Here is a 20,580-nt window from a genome sequence, read left to right on the forward strand (position 1 = left end):
TGAATCAAATTTTATAAGCAATTCTTATTTTTCATTTAAGTAACCTTTTTTTAGAAGTCATTAATTGACGTGGATCTTTTGAACAGATATAGCTTACATCCGGCATTTTTAAATCTTTAAACTAGATTTATTACATATCTACACAACACATTCGTGTGAATACCATTAATTAAAAAACCAGAAGCATTATAAGTTTGAAGAATTGAAGTTTTATGGAATTTTTGAATTTCTGTTGGTTAAATTTTTAGTTTATAACGACAAAAGACTCAGTTTATTTACTAAAACGCCAAAATAAATGTTGCTTTATGGTGCGTTGCTTCACTTTTTTATTTATTCTGTTAAATACCCTTCAAAATTCAAGTTAGCTCATTATTTAAACTTTAAAATGAATACAATATACTACTTGAATGTTGCTTTAAGTAAAAGACAGAGCTAAAGACAAGTCAAAAGTGGTTTTTATTAAAAGACAGAACTAAAGACAAGTCAAAAGTGGTTTTTAATTAAAATAAAATTCATCAACTTTATAATAGTTAATAGAATTATGATGGAAATATTTAGCACATGAACCAAATGATTCGATATGACACAAATAAATGAGACAAGTGTCATATTTGTGTCGTCTCGATAAAGGTGGGGTTGTTGTTTGTTATTTTTTTCATAATGTCTATATTTAGGCTTAGAACAAAATATTATATACTACAATAACAAAAACTTTTTTTAATCACAAAATAAAACTCTCTTTATTTTAGTGACGCCCGGGGCATGCAAAGAGTTTTAGTGACGCCCGGGGCTGCAAAGAGTTTTAGTGACGCCCGGGGCATGCAAATTTCTAAAAGGAACTTAAATTAAAAACATGTACAATTATTCAAGCTGATAACCGCGTTTTTATTTCTAATACTGTTGTTTTACATTACTATTTTCATGAAACGCATCTAAATTAAGTAGCACTTATGCAACACATTTAACAATTACTGATTAGGATTTATAGACAGATTCTTCGAAACTAATATTGAAAGCAAATTTTTAATATTATATCATCTAACGACAGAGATATATCCAATTTACTTTTACTAGCGGCAATCCGAGCTGATAGTCTTGTCTACAAAAGATTGTAAAGCTTCTATCTAACGGGATTGCTCCTGAAGAATAAAAAAAGATCTTACATTTTAATTCATTTATTATAGTTATCAATAAAACTTATATATAAAAATTTTAGTATTGATGAAGAAAAGCAACACTAGTTTTTCCAATGGTGAAGATCAACATTGCTGTAACATCAACTAATATCAATAACTCCAATGAACCTGCCAAAACCAACGTATATTTGGTATGGTAAATAAATGCAGTCTAGAAAGTCATTTAGGATGAACATAAATAGCAGTGATATAAGAATTGATTTTTGAGGGATGTTGCTAACCACATTTTTCCACTCGGATATTTAATTTTGAATTACTACTCGTTTTTGTTTATCAGCCAGACAGCCAGTGACGCAGTTTAATAGCTGCCCTCCAATGTTTTAGATATGAACCTTATGAATAAGTAATTGTGTGACACTTTGTTGAATGCTTTGGCAAAATTGGTAAATGCCAACCAGGTGTCCATGGTAAATTGCCTCCGGCAAAATGTTGCGGGATTCAATCAGTTTTGTTAAGTAGCCTTTGTGATGTACAAATCCGTGTTGAGACTTTAAAATTAGATTGTGTACAGTGTTTTTTTAATCAAATCTTTGATAATGCTCTCCACCTTTCCCAGTAAAAAGACGAGAAACACCAGCTTGTAGTTATAAGCCTTGACTTTGTATTCTATATTGACACTCAAAGACATGTATACTAGCGTACCCTAAAAAACAACATTTTTGAAAAATTTACGCTGCCACTCCCTCAACGTGAACTGCATGATAAAAAAACATAGGATTTAAACAATTTTTGAATAAAAAATATTTTTAGAGGTCCCCGAAAACCCTTCATCATTTAATAAGTTCCTAACATTATCAGAAAAAAAATTCTCCAAAAGTGTATAATGTTGGGTCTCAAATGATGTGTAATCATATGAAAATTTCAAAAATGATAATTATATTATAAAAAACTCCATCGAAAAAAATATTGTTAAAAAAAACTTATTAAGACGAACTTTTTTCTTTTTTAATAAATTCATTTTTAGTTAATAAATTCATTTTTAGTTAATAAATTCATTTTTAATGTTGTTAAGTCTAACAGATTTATTTTTATATAATACAGTTATAATTTTTAAAATTTTTATATAATTTCGCATCATTTGAGACCCAACATGATACAGTTTTTTTTGTGATAATTTTAGGAACTTGTTATACCTTCAAAAGTTTTGGGGACCCCTAAAAATATTTTTAATTCAGAAAAAATTCTAAATCAGTGTTTTTATCATATAGAACACGTTAAAGGGGTGGCAGCATGTATTTTTCAAAAATGTTGTTTTTTGGGACAGCCTATTGTATATACGATAGAAAAAGAAAGTAATTTTGAAATTTAATTTTTGGCACTTTTAAAAAATTTTTTTTGTCCCTCATCTTCTAGTGCCTCTATTATCTTGGCCCCCGGTACACATATACTACTTTTGCCCCTTCCTCATGGCGGCCCTGGTTTTTGATAAGCATTATGTAAAAAAAACTTTTACTAAGCAATCTGAATAACTTAACGAGGTCAATAACCTTGATAAGCTATATTCTTATTACATTCTTGATTCAATCTTTTAAATGTGTCAAAATAGCTTTTTCTTGTTTTAAATCATAAATAAATATATTTTTTTAATTTTTACTTTATTTTAAGTTTTAATTTGCTTTTAATTGTCTTATACTAAAAATTAGAACAATTTGTAAATGAGAGTTATTACAAAATATAATACTAGATAATATCAGCTACGATTTGCAATTTGTTTAAAAATGTAAGTAAGGATTTTCTATGGAACGTAACTAGATCGACAATATAAAGACTTTTTACAATTTTTGTCTGGGATACAAATAGACTTTTATCAGGGGTGATTGTATGAATAAAATGAGGGGGATGAATCCTAAAAAATCCTCCGACTGCTTTCTTAAAATAAAAAAATGGTTCGCAAAACTCAAAATCTGCCGTCTGAAATGTGTCGAATGCTTACTAGCAGTCTATATTCTTTAATAAACAAACTATAAGTTAAAAATAGCCTTCTTTGAAGGGAGAGGGTATCACACACCCCTTACTGCAATCTCTATTTGGAAAAGAAAACTGCAAACAGTTTATGCATAAAATAAATACTTAATTCTCTTTTTATACTTTTTTTGTACCATTTAATTTTCAATCGCATATATTGTAAAATATGGTTCTAAAAATAAAAATGTTAAAAATGCAATGACAATGAATCTAGTTGAACCATTTATTTACTCGAGAAATGGCAAAACAGTTAGGATGTTTTAAGAAGACGATGCAGCTGTTAATAGAAAAAGTGGAACTTCTTTGTGGTGTTTTCCATCTCAATTACCAGTAGTTACTCATCCATCATTGCTTGACTCGAAAAATTAAAAACTTGCTAAAAACTTTCCTTTTGGACGTACATGATTTCATAAGTTTATTTCGTAAACTTAAGTTCTACTTACGTTCAAAACGTTACGCTCAAAGCGTTACTATACTCATTGCCTCAACAAAGATTACATCTTTATACCTTTTTTAGCTGCTTATATGATATCGTCTATACACTTGATATCAAAACTTTGATTAATGAATTCGCGTACAAGCATCAATATGAATAAGTTTACTTAATATATAATCAACAAGTGAGAAAAAAAAATCTTTATTTTTTTCTCTTAGAATTTGTTTAAAAAATTAACTGATCGCTTTCCAATAGTTTGTTTTGAATATTTTTAAAAACAAAACAGTTCAAATAAAAAAAATTAAGGAAAACCATGGCGCAGTGGTAGCGCATTTGCCTCAGAAACAAAGGATCTCTGGTTCTAACCCACTTCTGGGCAAATTTTGCGACATCGGTTAGGAAGGAGGCGTGAACTTCCAATTAAATGCTCATTCGCGGTGCTCTGTGATAAGACCGTAAGGACTTTTTGGGGCACCTAAGTAAAAAAAAAAAAAAGACAATTTGTCAAGCTTTGTAAGTAATTAATCTCATCGGTATTGTCGTCAAAAATATAAAAACAATGGTCAAAAATCTTGATAAAAATTTAAAAATATGGTCAAAAATTTTACTGCAGCGTTTTTTATTTGAATTTTCCGAAATGTTTTTTTATTTTAATTACTGTTTGTTGTTAGATATGATTTTACAGGACGTAAATCTCATTTTTCGATATGGCTAATGTGTCCTGTTCTCCCCTATTGTTATAAAAAATAGCAAACAAGCAAAACTACGCATAATTTACTATTTAATTACAATACTAGAAAAGTGTTTAGCTTATTACTGAAAATTTATTTTAAAAAAAATTGCTTTAAAAGTTGTCGGCAATGCTTTTTGAAAAAACAAGTATCTGTTTCAAATTAATAATCAATTCAAACAAAACTAATACAAACATACCCAACCAATTCATACCAATTAACATAAATTTTCTTTTCTAAAACATTTATTTATCTCAAGTTAACGGTTGGATTAACTTTAGAAAAATCTAATTTCTTCAAAAACAGTTAATAATTATTTATATTGCGTTAGCATTTTCCATGTAGAACAATTAAGTAAACAATAGATAAAATAACCGTTTCACGAGTTTAAAAGGACTAAATGAAAGTGATAATATTATTAATATATTTAGTATAAAAATTTTAAATACATTTCTGATTGTTTCTTTTTAAATATTTTTAAATATATAAAGGGGATATTTATAGCATATATTAAAACCAACTATAAAAATGAACACTTTTCCAAAATACATTTGTTTTTAAACAACAAAATAAACGAGAATATTTTTTGCATAAAAAAAATAAAATTGTTCACTGAAAATATACACCATCTTTGATTCGGTTTTTTTATTAAAAATTAATTGCGTTTTTTAGAAACCTTATGAAAAAGTCAAATTTATCGGATCTAAACAAATTCAGAGATAGCTCCAAAAATTTTTTTACAAAGAGAGATAAGTTCCAGAAAACATTCTTAAAGCGTTAAACACTTTAAAGAAAAAATATCGAGAAAACTGCTGTACAATAACTACTTGAAGTATAAGTCAGAAACATCAAGACAAATATTATAATAACGCTGCATTTCCTCAAAGAAATTATGGTCAGATTAAATTCTGATAAGACGATTTTTTGTACCAATTATTATATTGACTTATTACATTTTCCCAGGCGTTGGATATAAGTTCTTTTTGGGATAATTTTAGATCTTTTTTTTTATTATATTTCGGATCTTCAAAAAATATAATTTTTCCAGGTAACTTTTTTTTGGCTTCTGTAATTTGTTTTGCTGTCTCTCTCCAAAATAATATATCTTTTGATATTGTACTTTGATTTTTTTGTATTGATGAAACTTTATCAGAGTCACCTTTTATGGGTTCTCCTTTTTCATCGTCATCTTCATTGTCATCCGTAAAATCTCCGGAACCTGAATATTCTACCATTTTTGCATGCTCATATTCAATGTTTTCTCCAAGTACTAGACGAAAAATAATTTTGTTGAAAATGAAAGTTTTATAATAAAACAATATAATTAAAAATGAATAATAATAAAGGAGAACGGACCCAATGAACTTTGTGGCAAATGGATGTGTCAAAATTACATTTGTTTTCACAAAAGAAAACTGCAACAAAACTATCAATTTACAACAATATCTTTTGATATTGTACTTTGATTTTTTTGTATTGATGAAACTTTTTGTATAGATTTTACTAGGTTCTAGAAAGTTCATTTAAATTTTGCAGTGCAGTTAAATATTATACCTTTGAAATAGTTGTGAAGGTTTTGCAAGAATTCTATATTCCCGCACTTTTTCTTCTTCAAAAACCTCCTTTTAATATCATTTAGAAGTTCTTTAATAGTATGCAGAGTGTCAGGATCTTCAACTTGACAAATAGATTTGGTAATATGCTCGGTTAAACAATTTTCTAGATCTTTAGAATTGCATTCTACCATCAAACTTTTCAAGGTACCAAGTTTAAGTGCACAGTTGAAATGCAAAGATCTTTCGCATTCTGAAGCATGAAATTTTGTTAACAGAAAAATTGATAGAGAAAAAATCTAATTTTAAGAGAGATTTTCTGAAAGATTTAGTTATAAAAAAAAGGGAGAAAATATTCATTTAAAATCCTAATAACTTACCAGTCATTTGTTTATATAAGGAATTAGTTGTAGGTGGCGCTGTACTCGTGGAGTTGTTGTAAATTGATGATTTTGAAGTAAGTATAGCCGCTGCCTGCAGAGGAGTGATTAATAAGATGAAAGATAATACAGCAAATATTTGCAAGTGTAGGTCAGTTCGCTTTTTTCTACCTACGTACATTTTTAAAAGCACAACGGATTTTCAATCTTCTTGTAGGTGGTTCTACATAAAAAGTTCTTTTGCATCAATTTGTTGTTTGCAATTGTAACTTGAAATAAATTTTTGTAATTTGTTTTGTGTTCTCAAACACTGTATTTATATTTGTTTTGTTTTTGTCTAAAGAAAAAAAATATAATTTAACAAACTATAAGAATGCATTCTAACTCTCCAATAAATAATTTAATATATTAAAATCTAAAAGTTTAAATCTCAGCAGAATATTGACTAGATTTGTACTTAATTTTTAACTGTTGACTATGATTTAGATGGTTTACATATTATATTATTAATGCTACAGTAATTCCCTTTCACAGTAGTATTTTTTTACAGTAATAGTCAGTGTCTGATAGCTGTCATTTCTGATCATTCGTTTCGTCATTTTCTGAACATTGACTACTTAAAAATTATATAAAAATTTGGCAAATGCAATAACATTAATTATCACAAACACATTCAACCGCAAAACTGAATGTCCACACATTAAATGCGTGGTCGTTCAAATTTCCTATACGTCCTGGTTACTTTTTATCATCATTTCGATCAATACAATAACAGTTACATTCGTGTACAGTTTGCCAAAATAATAACTCGCTTTTTTTCTGAGTTTTAAAGTACTTTTAGCTTCAAAACAATTAACTCATGATTTTTTATTAAAATAATTTATTAAAAGGTGTAAACAAAGGAGTCTTTAAACATGCATTCATATTTAAAAACCTGGTCATTTGTCTGTACGCATTTTGTTTTGCTGTTCATGTCTTTAAAATTTTCCAAGTTTCCTAACAATGCAGCCAGCAATCTAATATTAAGTTTTAATATCGTTATGTACATAAATAAAACAACAACAATTAATAAAACATTTCGTATTATTTTTCTTTCCAATTAGCATGAAACAATAATTTTGGCTTTTATAACATTTCCAAACCTCACAATTATTTATTTTTTATTTAGCCACTTGCTTTCTGCAATATTCTGGATTAAATCCAAAGGCTTAGTCCTTGAAGACAAAACCCATGGAGATTATTTACCGGTTTAATTACCGGTTCATTATTTTCGTGACAATCAAGTAATTAGTAAATGTAATAAGAAATAAAAAAAATATATCAATTGAAAAAAATAAAAAAACCATAATTCTTTCTGAAAATAAAAATTGAATATTCGGTCAAATTCGAAACTCAAATGATTTATAACAAACTTTGTTTATTAGTAAGTTAATTAAATAAAAAAGTTAAGTAAATTCTTTTTTTTTTAAATTAGCAAAAATCTGATATCTCAAAAACTTTGTTTACTACGTATAAATTACTACTTATAAATTACAAGCATACTTAAATAATACTCATAAAGGATGCGCACTCCCAGTGTTTTTTTTTTAAATACGGCTTTGATAAAAATACGTAAGTAAAACTATGCGAGAGTAAAGCTTAAAATGTATCAAAGTTACTGAGCGTCGACTACTTGTCAATGTAATTTTCGCATAATTTATGTCTAATTCAAAATAATTTAATAAACTGAAATAAAATATACGTTATATGTTTCTTGTTACCTGTCAGTCAAAGACGCCCTTCATCGAAAATAAAAATTTTTTTAAGCTGTAAATTTATTTAAAACGCGACTTCAAACTTCATATAAATTATGAAAATAAACAATATTGCAGTTATCTAGCGACTCCCTTTTAGTGGTTTATAAATACACTGTAGGCTGGAACGTAAGAAAATAGAGGAGTTTTTTGCTATGAATCAAACTCCTTTATGAATTAATGAAGCTTGATTTATCAAAACACCTTGAGTTTGGTCTATTTATAAACGAATTTGAACTATCATTTAAAAGCCGTGATAACATTGCAGAGAAACTAAGAAGAGTTTTCTCTAAAACAGTACACATATTTTTTATACGTTATCAAATCGAACAAGGAAAACCACTTAAAATAAGATGGTTTTTACGATATCTTATTTTTCATTAAAAAGTATTAAGATTTATCTCAATTGATGTATATGACTTTCTTTGTCTATTTAGATCTTCAGCAAATTTCAACATTTAAATAAAAATGGTTGATATTGTTATTATAACATTAACTAACAATAATAAAAATAATAGTAATATCAACAACAATAATAATGATAACATTATTCATTTTCATTAACATTATCAATCACAAATAAAAGTGTGAGATTTTACAAGTACGCAAATAAATAAAAATAAATTTTTCCTACACTTTGCGTGTAAATTGAGAATACTGCCTTAGTAATCGCGCGATTTTTTGGTTTTCGATAAATAAAAATTAGTAGATGCTCCTTTTAAGACGGAAATATATGACGTAATATTTTGTAATATCCGAAATTTTATTAACACTATCACGCTAAAATTCATTCCGCTTTTATAAACACTTCTAATAATTTATTATCGTTCTGCAGTTGCTAAAAAGTTGAAAAAAAGTATACAAATGTCAATGTATATTATGAAAAGCGATCAAGGGAAATTCTTCAAAGCCTGATATTATTAACTTTATTTCTAATATAAAAATGTTATTTAAAATATATAGAATTAATTCTTGTAATAAATCAGCAAAGAGTTACCGCCGACAGGACGTAAAAAAAATATAATTTTTTTTCATTATATTAGCTTTGCGATATAAAAAAAAAGAAAATTTTTAATTCAAAGGAAATATAAAAATGAGTAATATAAAGTTTAATTTGAGTACTTTAAAATATTTTTTTATCAGAATATTAAAAATATATGATAAAATATACTGTTTGCAGGTTTTGTTTGATGTCAATAATAAAAAGACTTACCTTTTAAGAAGTGGGGGAAAATAATAAAATTGAATTTCTGAGGTATTGTAGTGAATTAAATTGATGACTCTTCTAACTAATGTTTTGGAAACAAACTCTGAACTAAATTGCTTAAAACAATATATACTCCCGTAATAATTTTTGTTGCTTCAAATAATATTATTTTTCTCGTCTCCAAACTGAATTTAAATTTTTTTTTTTTTTTTCTAAAAAAAAAGTAGGCCGTTTAAAACTGGACTTCTTTGTCTACACAATAGTATTGGTTATGGAATAGTGCAATTAAAGAAAGAATTTTTAACACTTTATAGCTATGCTAACTATTCCGTCGGTATGCATTTAATGTATTTCGTCGGTATAAATATTCAAAACATTTTTCGGTAGTTAACCTACCATATTTATTACGTATGCCGGCAATTTAGTACTACGCAGATAAGTGTGTTAATAAGTTAAAAAAACAAAACTACTTCATCTAATGTGTGTAGCTAAGTGGCTAATAAAATGCTTCATTTACTAAAAAAAACTTTTAGTTAAAACTTAAAACTTGAAAACAAATAATAAAAAAATAAATCTGATCGTCTACTTTGTTTTATATTCAAATCAATTTCGTAAAACTCACAAGGGATTTCCAATTTCCATTCAAATTAAATTAACGTCTATAAAACATAAAAAAAACCATGCTAACGCTATCGTCTTTTTTTCGACATAAAAACTTACTTGAAATAAAACGTGTGAACATAATGTCATAGAAACCCATTAAGGAAATTCTGTTAAATTCTTCCGTTGTACTCCATTAACGCGTATTATGACGATTCTTATACAAAGAACTAATGAGATGTCCTTTTTAAAACCAGTTTTATGGAAGCTCTTTGGCTCGCTTTATATTTCTTAATATGTAAATAGAATAGAGCTAAGCTTTTTAAAATCTAACCCATAGATCGCATTTAAATAGTACTTTTTTATAAACGGACGGTAAAAAGCATTTTTTTTAAATCAATGTAACGATAAAGGTCACCGGAAATGTATTAATTATTATTATAACAAATCTAAGTGCATTGCTACAGCGGGTATATATAAATATACTTAAATCCTTTTCTTGTAAAATAATCTCGCTTGTTCAGTTAATTCACTGAAATTAATTGCGTAAGTTCAGTTAATTAAGAGAAAATGTACTATTCTTTAAAGAAAATATATAATTATTTGAAAAGACTCTTTAAAATATTTATCGTAGAATTAATATATATCTATGCAAATAAATATTTGGTTTAAATAAATGTTTTTTTTAAATACCTAAAAGCACAAAGTATTTGAAGTCTTTATCCCTTACTCCTATGTTTTCATAATTACCTTCCTCATTTCGTTAGATTGTCTGTTTTAATAATAACTTTCCATATTTCATTAGATTGTCCTTTGGTGGGAGAAATGACGTTTTGTTTATATTATCAATAACCTATTTAAATAAATACTCTATGCAAAATTTTGAGTTAATATCTCCAATTCTTTTCGTATTAAGAAATTTTAATAATAAACCAAGCAAAAGATCAGACATTTTAAATCTTCTTTATATTATTCTGACCATCAACTTTCTATTATTATTTGATTTCATATACTTTAGAGGATTATGAAAAATTTTATTAATAAATGATGATCTGAAAAGATGTAATATATCAGCGTAGCTAATTTGGAAGGTTTTTACTATTTTTACTTTATATAAAGAAATGTACAACTTCAAAAAAGCACAAGAAAAAGATTTAATACGCGAATGTTTTACATTGACTTTGTCTTTTTTTTTGTTTTTTTTTGTTTTCACTATAACTATCATTATAAAAAATATAATTTTTAATGAAAAAAATAGTTCGTTTGTAAATTATGTTTTTAATGCTGAAAAGCTCAATCAAACAACTTTGTCTATATAAAGTTGTAGTTTTAGTAATAATTAAAATATAAAATATTTTTTTAAATAAAATATAAATTATTTTTTTGCACTCATTACATTTTTTTGATGTTTGCTGCAAATTATTTATTTATATTCTCCGATAAGTTCATTTTTTATAAATTTTTATAAAATCTTGAACAAAGCATTTATTTTCAAAACGACATTTAATTTTTTTTTAAATAAAAGGGTTGTTTTTTTTTTTGCAATTCTAAGCTATATTGCGCATGTACAATGCAACCCAGTGGTCACGCGTTGTCAGGGGACGTCTAAACGTCCGTAAGACGTCCGACGGACGTCCCCCGGACAACCCATGCCAACTGGGAAAATAAACCACAGCTGTACAATGCAAAATATGCCGCTGAACAGAAAAACCTGAATGTTTAAACTAGTGCTTATCTGGTAACTACTTTTATATACCTTGAAATAAATTGGTTAATTTCTTGAAACTGGTGCGTGTCGTAAATGTTGAATAGAAACAAGGGCGGATCCATAGTATTTTTATTTTTTATAAATTTGTATATAAATTAGGGTGGCTGTTTAAAAGTGATAATAAATTTTAATTAATTTGTCTAGTGCGGCTGTTGGGATATTATTAAGACGTAATTTTATAGTTACATAAATTCAAAAAATCCACCTAATCCACCTAATCAAAATCCACTGGATCCACCTAATCAAAAAAGATTATATCTTTGAGGACCAAAAATAAGTTAATGAATAAATGAAAACATTATCTAATCTATTATTATTTTATTTTTGTTAAAAATTTCTTATGAAATAAAAGCAAAAACATAATGTTTAATTAAATTATTCGCATCGCTAGCAGATATCAGTTCTTTGTTTACATTTTCATTTTTTTTTTTTTTTTTTATTTAGCTTTTAAAAACAAAAAAACAAAACAAAAAAAACTTCTACTACTGCAAGTACAAATTTCAAAAACGTCCATAAAAACCTGATAAACCAAAAAAATCAGAATCAATTTGAAATTTAAAAAAAAATACCTAGTAAACAATTTAAGTACCTAGCAAACGATTAAAATACGGCTGAAAAAAAAAATCGGTTATAAGAAATGATGCAAATATAAAATTGTTCTTCGTTTTCAAAACTTAACGAAAGCTGAATTTCAGTCTTTAAGATTTGGATTATCTATTAGCGACAATAACACGACCAATAATTGTTGGATTAATTATCAATAAATGGACTTTATTTTTGTTTGTCGTCGGCAAAAAAAATTAAAAGGAAAAAAGTAAACAAGAAAGGGGCTAAAGATCAAGCAAAAAAAATTTCATTAATTTCATTGCTTTTTCAGAATTAAGTATAAATCTAACCTCAAAAACAATTACGTCTTTTAAGATAAACTAACTGTTTATGGTATGAGAAATACTTACAAATATTTTAATTAAAACTTTTGATAATGCGTATTTTTTAATTGAAAATTATCAGTATATAATTAATCTTTAGAGTCTAGTCACAAGTGAAAAAATTACGTTGTATTTTGCACAAAATACAAATTCTGATAAACTCTCTGATTTCACTGTCTATAAAAGCACATTCCCAGACTGTAAACTCTCTGATTTCACTGTCTATAAAAGTCAGACTGTAAAATCTCTAGTATTCTCTTCATGTATTCATTATTTACGTATTATGTAATCTCCGTGTATTCTTTTTTTGTTTTATTGGTAAACTAAGTTTAGTTGTATTTTTATTTATTTACGAAATATTTCTTTTTAAGCAATATACCTAACAAAAAATAATGTGAATAGTGTTTAAATACTGCCTCCGTGATAAATGCTAGTTATCCACAATCCATGATCACGAAAGTAGTTGACGGTTAAGTTAACAATACTAAATTCATATTACAAAATTTATAACAGTTCGTTTGGTTTGTAATTACCCAGTAGGCACGTTACGTTACAGTAGTTACGTTTTATTAGGTTTAAACCTAATAAAAACGTCCAAAAAATGTTTAAAAAAGGTGCTGTGCCCACTGGGTAAAGTTGCTAACCAAATAAACTATTATAAAAGAATATTATAAGCAAACATTTTATTTATAAATATATCAGAAATAAATATGATATATGAGGTCTAATGTTTGCTAAAAAGGTTTATTTTTGAAAAACCTTTTGTTTCTACAGCAAAAAAACAATGAATGGTGTTTACAAATATCTTCCTCAAAAAAAAGAGAAGAATATCGTTTACTAATATCTTCCAATCCATTCTATCTGGAGACGAAAAACATTTGACCCATGCTCAGTTTACTTAAAAACAATTGCACAATTTTTAAGTTTTTTAATTCATTAAATTGTTGTTTTTTTTTCTTTTTTTCTTCTGTTTATTTTTTTAATTCATTATATGTATAAGGGTATGACCAAAATTTATAATTGGGAGGTTAAGATGGAGGTATTAAAATTTAATTAGAAGGTACAATTGAAAGGTCGAGATAAGGTTAATTAAAAGTGAAACTTGGAATTAAAGGAGGTTTAAGCAGGGTTGAAGGGTTTTTAATGGTATAACTAAAACCCAATTTGGAGAAGAGTTTCAAAAGAGGTATGAAAAAGTAAATAACTGAAAGTTGTTAGAAGCTAAAGTGTAGAAGAAGATAGTGTGTTTTAACATAATCTCCAGATTATGTTAAAACACACTATCTCCAGAATATGTTAAAATATGTTTATGGCTAAGTGGAAGACAGTTTTAAATTTTTTAAAGCATTATTAACAAATGTTTTTTAATTTTATTATAAAAATGGGGAGATTGCAATATAGTATAACATTTATGTACAAATATTAGAAAAATAAACATGATTTAAGTAAAAAATTATTTTTCAATTTAATGCTGTTTAATCTTATAACATAAGGGTATAATTGAATTTATGCAATTTAATGCAATAACATAAGGTTGCAGTTTAATTTATGCTGTTTAATGCAATAACATAAGGTTTCAGATTAATTTATGCCAACTAATGCTATAAAATAAGCTCACTTAAATCGAAAAAATTGTTAAACTTATCATGTAATTCAAAATAAACACGAGTAACGTATTTTATACTGTAATAACCATAAAAACATGCAAAAATTTTATTTCACAAGCAATTTAATAACTAAAATTGGTTACTTCGGTATCCTTGTTTAAAATAAACTTTTTTTTGAAGTTAAACTTTAAACATTTTTCAAGAATTTTTTTTTTTCTTTTAATTATTCAGGTGCTCCATGAAGTCCGTATTTTTTGTAATTATTATCACATTTTTTATTTATTTTCAAAATACTATTACTTACAAAATCCTAAAAAAGCTAACAAAACTATTTTATTATAAAAAAGCTACTTATCTATAATTATCTAAAATATTCAATTCGAAATTATTATTTTTTTATAACTATATTTATTAATGCTTTTTCAATTATTTTTTCAGGTTATACTTCATTTACTTTCGTTCATTTCGTTTATGAAAGAAAAAAGATTTTACTATAACTTTTTTGTTTTAACTTTTTTCACTATCTGATATATTTATATAAAGTATATTTTATCATTTTTAGTATATTTAACATTAAAAATAAAATAAAAAAATCTTATCTTTAATATTAAATAATCTTATCTTTAATATTAAATAAAAGTAAGAATTAATAAGTATTAAAATTTATTTATAAGTAACTAAAATACGAAACTAAAATATATATATATATATATATATATATATATATATATATATATATATATATATATATATATATATATATATATATATATATATATATATATGTATATATATATAAGATAATAAACAATCTAAATCGAAATAAAATTAATTACCTTATAAAGTAATACTTAAAGACAAAAAGCTGAATCATTAGCCTTCAATGTTTTTACTTTAATATTATCATAGTTTTTATTATTTGATGATTAATTACACACTTTTATCTATTTAAAAACTTAACCGTTTCTAAAGGTTCATTATCTCATTAAAAAAATTAGATGACGCTCTAAGCACTTCTGCTAGTTAATTAGTAATGCCAAAACTCTCTGATATTCTAAAAATTATTTAATATAAAGCAAAATAAGAAATAGAGAAAAATAAAATTTTTTTCACTAGAACAAAAATGATTTCAATAAATACAAAATATTCTCTCAAATATCTAACTTTTTTTCAACTAACCAAGATAAAAAAATTTTAAAAGCAAAATATAATGATATAAGTTTGCTTCTAAGTACTATATCAGCTCTTCTTCGTTAATTTCTTTTTCTGATAACAAGTTCTTTAAGGTCATCACGGTTTATTCAATAGAAAAAAACGTTGATTAGCTTCATACCTTATTAATCATTGTTTCAACAATTACTTTCGGTGTGACTATTTTTCTGTTTATTGAGACTTCGTAATTGTTATAACTGTCTTACATTGTCGGTTTATAATTGTCTTAAATATATAAAAAATAACCTTTTGAACTGCTGGCGTGGAAATTTTGCAGATCTTCATAAAATTACTTAATGTACTCTACTGTTTCAAAAACGTTCCAAAAACGTCAATGTACTGTTTTAAAAACGTTGAAAGCTATTGAGTTATTGCGTTTTTTTTTTTGATTTGCAAAATTTTATAGGGGAAAAGATTTTGCTATTTTTGGTTGTTATTGTTTTTCATTAGAACAAATTTCTTTAAAGAACAAATTTTTTTTTTTAATTTGTAAACGTAAATGAAAACAATAAATGAAATAAATGAATTAAATTAATTTTAAAAAATGGTTGAATTTCATCTGTATGTTAAAAAATTTGTTGAATCCTTACTCTTGTCTTAATAATCCGCATATGCATTGTCTGTTAGTTTGATGTATCATAAATGCATAACTATTGAAAAAAAAACAGTTGATATGTTGTTTTCAGTTGTATTCAAATTATTATTTGAAAATCTATTGAAAATCTCTAAAACTTATACGATTTTTAATATTGTAATTTACATTTATTTGGCGTCAGAATATTAACTAATAAATCAGCGCATGAGTACTAACTAACAAGCAAGGGTATTAAAACCTAACTTTAACTTGTGTAGACGATTTAAAACCAAATGTTTACTTGTGTTGACCTATTTAAAGCTAACGTTTACTTGTGTAAACGAATTAAAACCTAACGGCAGTAAGAGATTACTATTTTGTGCTTCCGAAGTTTTGGGTGCATCTTAAAATGCCAGGGACTGAAAATATGTATGTGTTTATAATTTAAACTATTTTAAATTTAAACTTTTTGTTGGGAAGTTTATTTATGTACCAAATCTTAAGACTATAAATTATTAACTTTCAAAGGATACTTATATATACAATATCTCCTTATTTTTGTAGCTATTTAAAAACATGCAAATAACCAACAAACTCTGATAAATTTTATTCAAAACATAGTTTGTTGGTTATTTACAAAATTTCTGATTGTTTTAAAGTTTGTTTATTTAAAATCTTCAATATTGCAAATTTTCATACTTTCAAAAATTTGTTTTATACTTGTATCGTTCTATTGAAGTTGCATAGTTGATAAAATAGATATAATCAAAATAAATTAAAAATATAATTAAATTATAATAGATAAACTGAGCTTGATAAAAAAACTATTTTACAATAGTATTAATATCTATATATAAAAAATCTTATTGAATTATATATAAATGATATAAAACCGGAGGTCTTTTATGACATTAGGGAAACCGGTAACCGGTAATCTTTTCTTAATGCTCGTTTTAACTTAGTAATAATACATTTTATTTTTTCACTTGCAACATACATACATGCATATGTGTGTGTGTGTATATATATATATATATATATATATATATATATATATATATATATATATATATATATATATATATATATATATATATATATATACGCACACACAATATTAAACAGTACAATATTAAACATTAAATGCATGAATATCATTTTGCAAATCAATTATACGAGATTATGCATAAGTATATGCAAGCCACTGTTTTATTAATTTGGTCAAAAGTAGAAAAAAAAAAGCATTCTGTACTTTTATTTTAAGTTTGGGTTTATTAGGGCCACTTATGTGAGCGGATTAAAATTTTGTTAGGGTCACTTATGAAAGCGGATGCGAGCTTTGTTTAGGTTAGTGAAGTAAGCGGAAATGAAATTTTGTTTGGGTCATTTATGTTAACGGATGAGAACTTTGTTATCTAGTGAATCTTTTATAAGTAATATATACATAACAGTATTTCAAAAAGGAAAAAACATTTATAATAAAAAACATGAACATTTTATGTAGCTTTTTTTTAGTATAAAATACTTAATGGTCTTTGTATAGCACTTTGAAAGTTTTAAATACAGTTTTCTCAATAAACCATTTATTAAGAAAATCCTAAATAAGTATTTAAACAAAACTACCTCACCAAATATTATGCTATTAACTTGTGTTGTTGTGTAGTTGTTACAGGATTGTTGTTGTAGCTGTAGGGTTGTTGTTCTAGTTGTAGGGTTTTTGTTGTACTTGTAGGGTTGTTGTTGTAGTAGGAGGGTTGTTGCTGTAGGTTTGTTGATGTAGTTGTTGGGATTTTGGTTAAAATTTTATATGAAGTATAAGGTAGTTCATATGAAATATTAAAATTAATTTTTATTTGAACATTTGTAACATATATCACTAAAACAACTTTTAACAATTTAATCCTGATTGACTAATTTTGTTGTTACCAAAAAAGAACAAAGTTTAAAAAACTAAGCACGATAACTTGAAAGTACTAATTTTGTTGTTATCAAACAAGAACAAAGTTTAAAAAACTAAACACGATAACTTGAAAGTACGAAACGTGCCAAACAAAATATTGCTAATAATAACCTCATATTTACAACTAAAGAAAAAAATACTTGCAGTGATTGCAGTTCAGCACATTTAATTTTTGAGATAATTTCTAGACAAAGAGCAAACTTCAAACTTGGATACAAAATCATGTTAAGCTTACCTCCTCATTGAGGAAGAGTATAACTTATTGCACAAGCATACCCATGTTTGAAGTTTGCTTTCAAACTCCAAAAAAATCTGTCACTGGCCCTAAAGAAGGATAACGGGATAACGGATAATATAACGGACAACATTCAAGATTTCTTTATTGAAATAACATTTTTATTTAAAATTATTAAATTCAGATGATATTCTCCGACTTTAACAAGAACAGGTCCTTTTGTTTAAATAGGAACAAAACAGTTGCTTTAGCGTATACTAATTAGATTCAAAACTATTTATATAAGTATCAATAATATTAAAAACTGAAAACACTATCTTATTAAAACTGTGGACAATTAAACAACGCTGTTATTAAAATACGAACAAAAAAAGCGCATAGTTTATGAATGGTTACGTTTTACCATTGATAAAACACTTAAGTAAATTAAACAATTTTTAATAACTACTTACGTAAATTATTTAGAAAAAATACATCATAATACATTACATTGTAATCGAAAAAACTCTTTAAGAACCACAGATATGAGCATAAAATACTTTCAAGAAAGCAACATTAACTGACTTCATTACACCTAACGTTAGGGATTTTTTAATAACTAATTAACATCCGGTAATTATTCCAAATTGAACAAGCAGGAAATATTTCATAAATTTAAATAGGGGAATTCGGTTAACAAGAGAAAAGGGGGGGGGGGGGGGAAACGGAATACACAAACATTGAATAAGATATCTAAAAAATTTTGTTAAGCAATATTAAGAAATTTTATAAAATCGCCAGTCAATCTTTGCAATGTTTAAACATAAATAACAAAATAAACATATAAGAATATTTTAATTTTCATTAAAAAAAACTTTCTTCTTAAAATAAAAATCATATTAAATCATAATAAAATTAAAACTGCGTTTTTCAAAACAAAATAAACTAAAGTTATCCAATTCCTTTTTGATATACTTTACTTCGGAAAATAGTGTACGTGATGTACATCCATTAACACAATTAACTATTGTACGATCTACGCGTTTCCTTAGACACAGCAAGTAAATTAAAACTTTCAAAACAATGATGTAATGAAGCTATTTTGACATCTAAAACTGAATCGTGCGGTTTGCATTCAAATTCACGAGTACGAGTATGAAAATACTCATTTTGTAATCATGTCGATAATGGTCGTTTCAAAGTAATGCAAAGAGGTTATTAAGAAGAAACGGACAACTATCAAATTAACTAAACCGGCTTGCAGCTGGTGAATCTATTTGAATTTTATAAAAGCATAAGTTTTTCCTGTAGTAAACAATAATTGTCATAGCAATTATTTTTAATTTGAATGACGTCAACAATAGCCATACGAATGTACAGCTTGAACCCAATCTGGTTAGATCCAAGCTTTGAACAATATTGGAATTTAAGAAAATAATCAGAAACACACAAAAGGTTTTTAAAAAATTTTTTTTTTCAGTATTATTCTTTAAAATAACACAGAAAGAACCAGTTTTAAGTAAACAGAATATTGCTGTTTATTCTCCTCCGGCGTGTGCGTGTATTATGACAAAAATTTATTTTGCATTTTTTGATATCCTGTTGTCACATTGGGTTTATGTTCTGATTATTTTGACTTGGGTTTATGCTCTGATTATTTTGCCACATTTTTTATTAGTACCAACAAAACTGTTTCGCATCAACCTATATCAGTTTTTAATGATTACTTTTATATATAAGTAACTTAATATATATAAGTACATCTTATACAATATATATAAGTACATATTATATATAAGCACATAAGTATAATGTACATTTACGTTTTAAAATGTTTGTTATGATAACAAACATTTTAAAACGTTGTGTTTTTATGGGGAAGTGCAGCTTAAAACAAAGTTAATATTGCAAAAATGGAAGATATTTTTGTAATTTTGATAGCAAAAAATTGCAAATCATAAGTAGTTAGCTGAAAATGTTTATTACGAAAAATCAAATTGAGTACAATCAGGTGTAAAAGTGGTTTCTAAAAATTAAGTTGGGCGTAAAAGGGTGTAAAATTATAATAGTGATAGAAACTGTTGTAACGACTATTGTCGCGGAGCATGTAGTTTAAAACTTATACTTAACTGCCGGTAACAAATGTTTATCCAGTCTTGCATTAAAAGAATTTACTGTCTTTGCAGATACCACTTTTTCCGGTAATGTATTCCAATGAGGCATCACTCTTTTTGTAAAAAAAATGTCTCAGGGTTATTTTTAGGAATTCACTATCAAATTTCAGTGAATGACCTCTTAGGCTTTGAAAAGAAGCTTTACAAAGCTCCTTACACCACAATATCTTGTCAATCCTAGCTAATATTTTATAAAACTCAAAATAATCACCTCTTATACGTCACGTTTCTAATGTTGTAAATGTTTCCCAACTTTGTCAATCTTTCAGTATATTCGTTTT

The 20,580-nt window shown here is 26.1% G+C and overlaps 1 protein-coding gene across 4 annotated transcripts; it reads right to left on the bottom strand.

Annotated features, from left to right (window-relative positions):
• Positions 1 to 4,729: 4,729 nt before the first annotated feature.
• Positions 4,730 to 18,623, bottom strand: LOC101238602 (uncharacterized). 4 transcript variants are annotated; one of them, XM_065803023.1, is made up of 4 exons: positions 18,599 to 18,623; positions 6,262 to 6,598; positions 5,883 to 6,134; positions 4,730 to 5,598 (listed from the first exon to the last, which is right to left on the bottom strand). In XM_065803023.1, exons 2-4 carry the CDS (start codon positions 6,440 to 6,442, stop codon positions 5,225 to 5,227), a joined length of 807 nt encoding a protein of 268 aa, XP_065659095.1. In that variant the 5' UTR covers positions 6,443 to 6,598; positions 18,599 to 18,623; the 3' UTR covers positions 4,730 to 5,224. The 4 variants fall into 4 exon arrangements, with proteins under 4 accessions (XP_065659095.1, XP_065659096.1, XP_065659094.1 ...); XM_065803024.1 differs by lacking the exon at positions 18,599 to 18,623 and adding an exon at positions 10,555 to 10,675; XM_065803022.1 differs by lacking the exon at positions 18,599 to 18,623 and adding an exon at positions 9,982 to 10,131.
• Between the last annotated feature and the right edge of the window lie 1,957 nt (positions 18,624 to 20,580).

The sequence above is a fragment of the Hydra vulgaris genome, chromosome 08 (assembly GCF_038396675.1).
Source record: "Hydra vulgaris chromosome 08, alternate assembly HydraT2T_AEP".
Lineage (NCBI taxonomy): Eukaryota > Metazoa > Cnidaria > Hydrozoa > Anthoathecata > Hydridae > Hydra > Hydra vulgaris.

Bases quoted from the DNA above. Each gene is read 5' to 3' on its own strand.
- LOC101238602 (XM_065803023.1), bottom strand. From the start codon at position 6,442: ATGTACGTAGGTAGAAAAAAGCGAACTGACCTACACTTGCAAATATTT. The intron at 6,135-6,261 runs GTAAGTTATTAG...TTCATGCTTCAG, and splicing joins CTTATATAAACAAATGACTG to AATGCGAAAGATCTTTGCAT. The intron at 5,599-5,882 runs GTATAATATTTA...TTTTTCGTCTAG, and splicing joins CCTTCACAACTATTTCAAAG to TACTTGGAGAAAACATTGAA.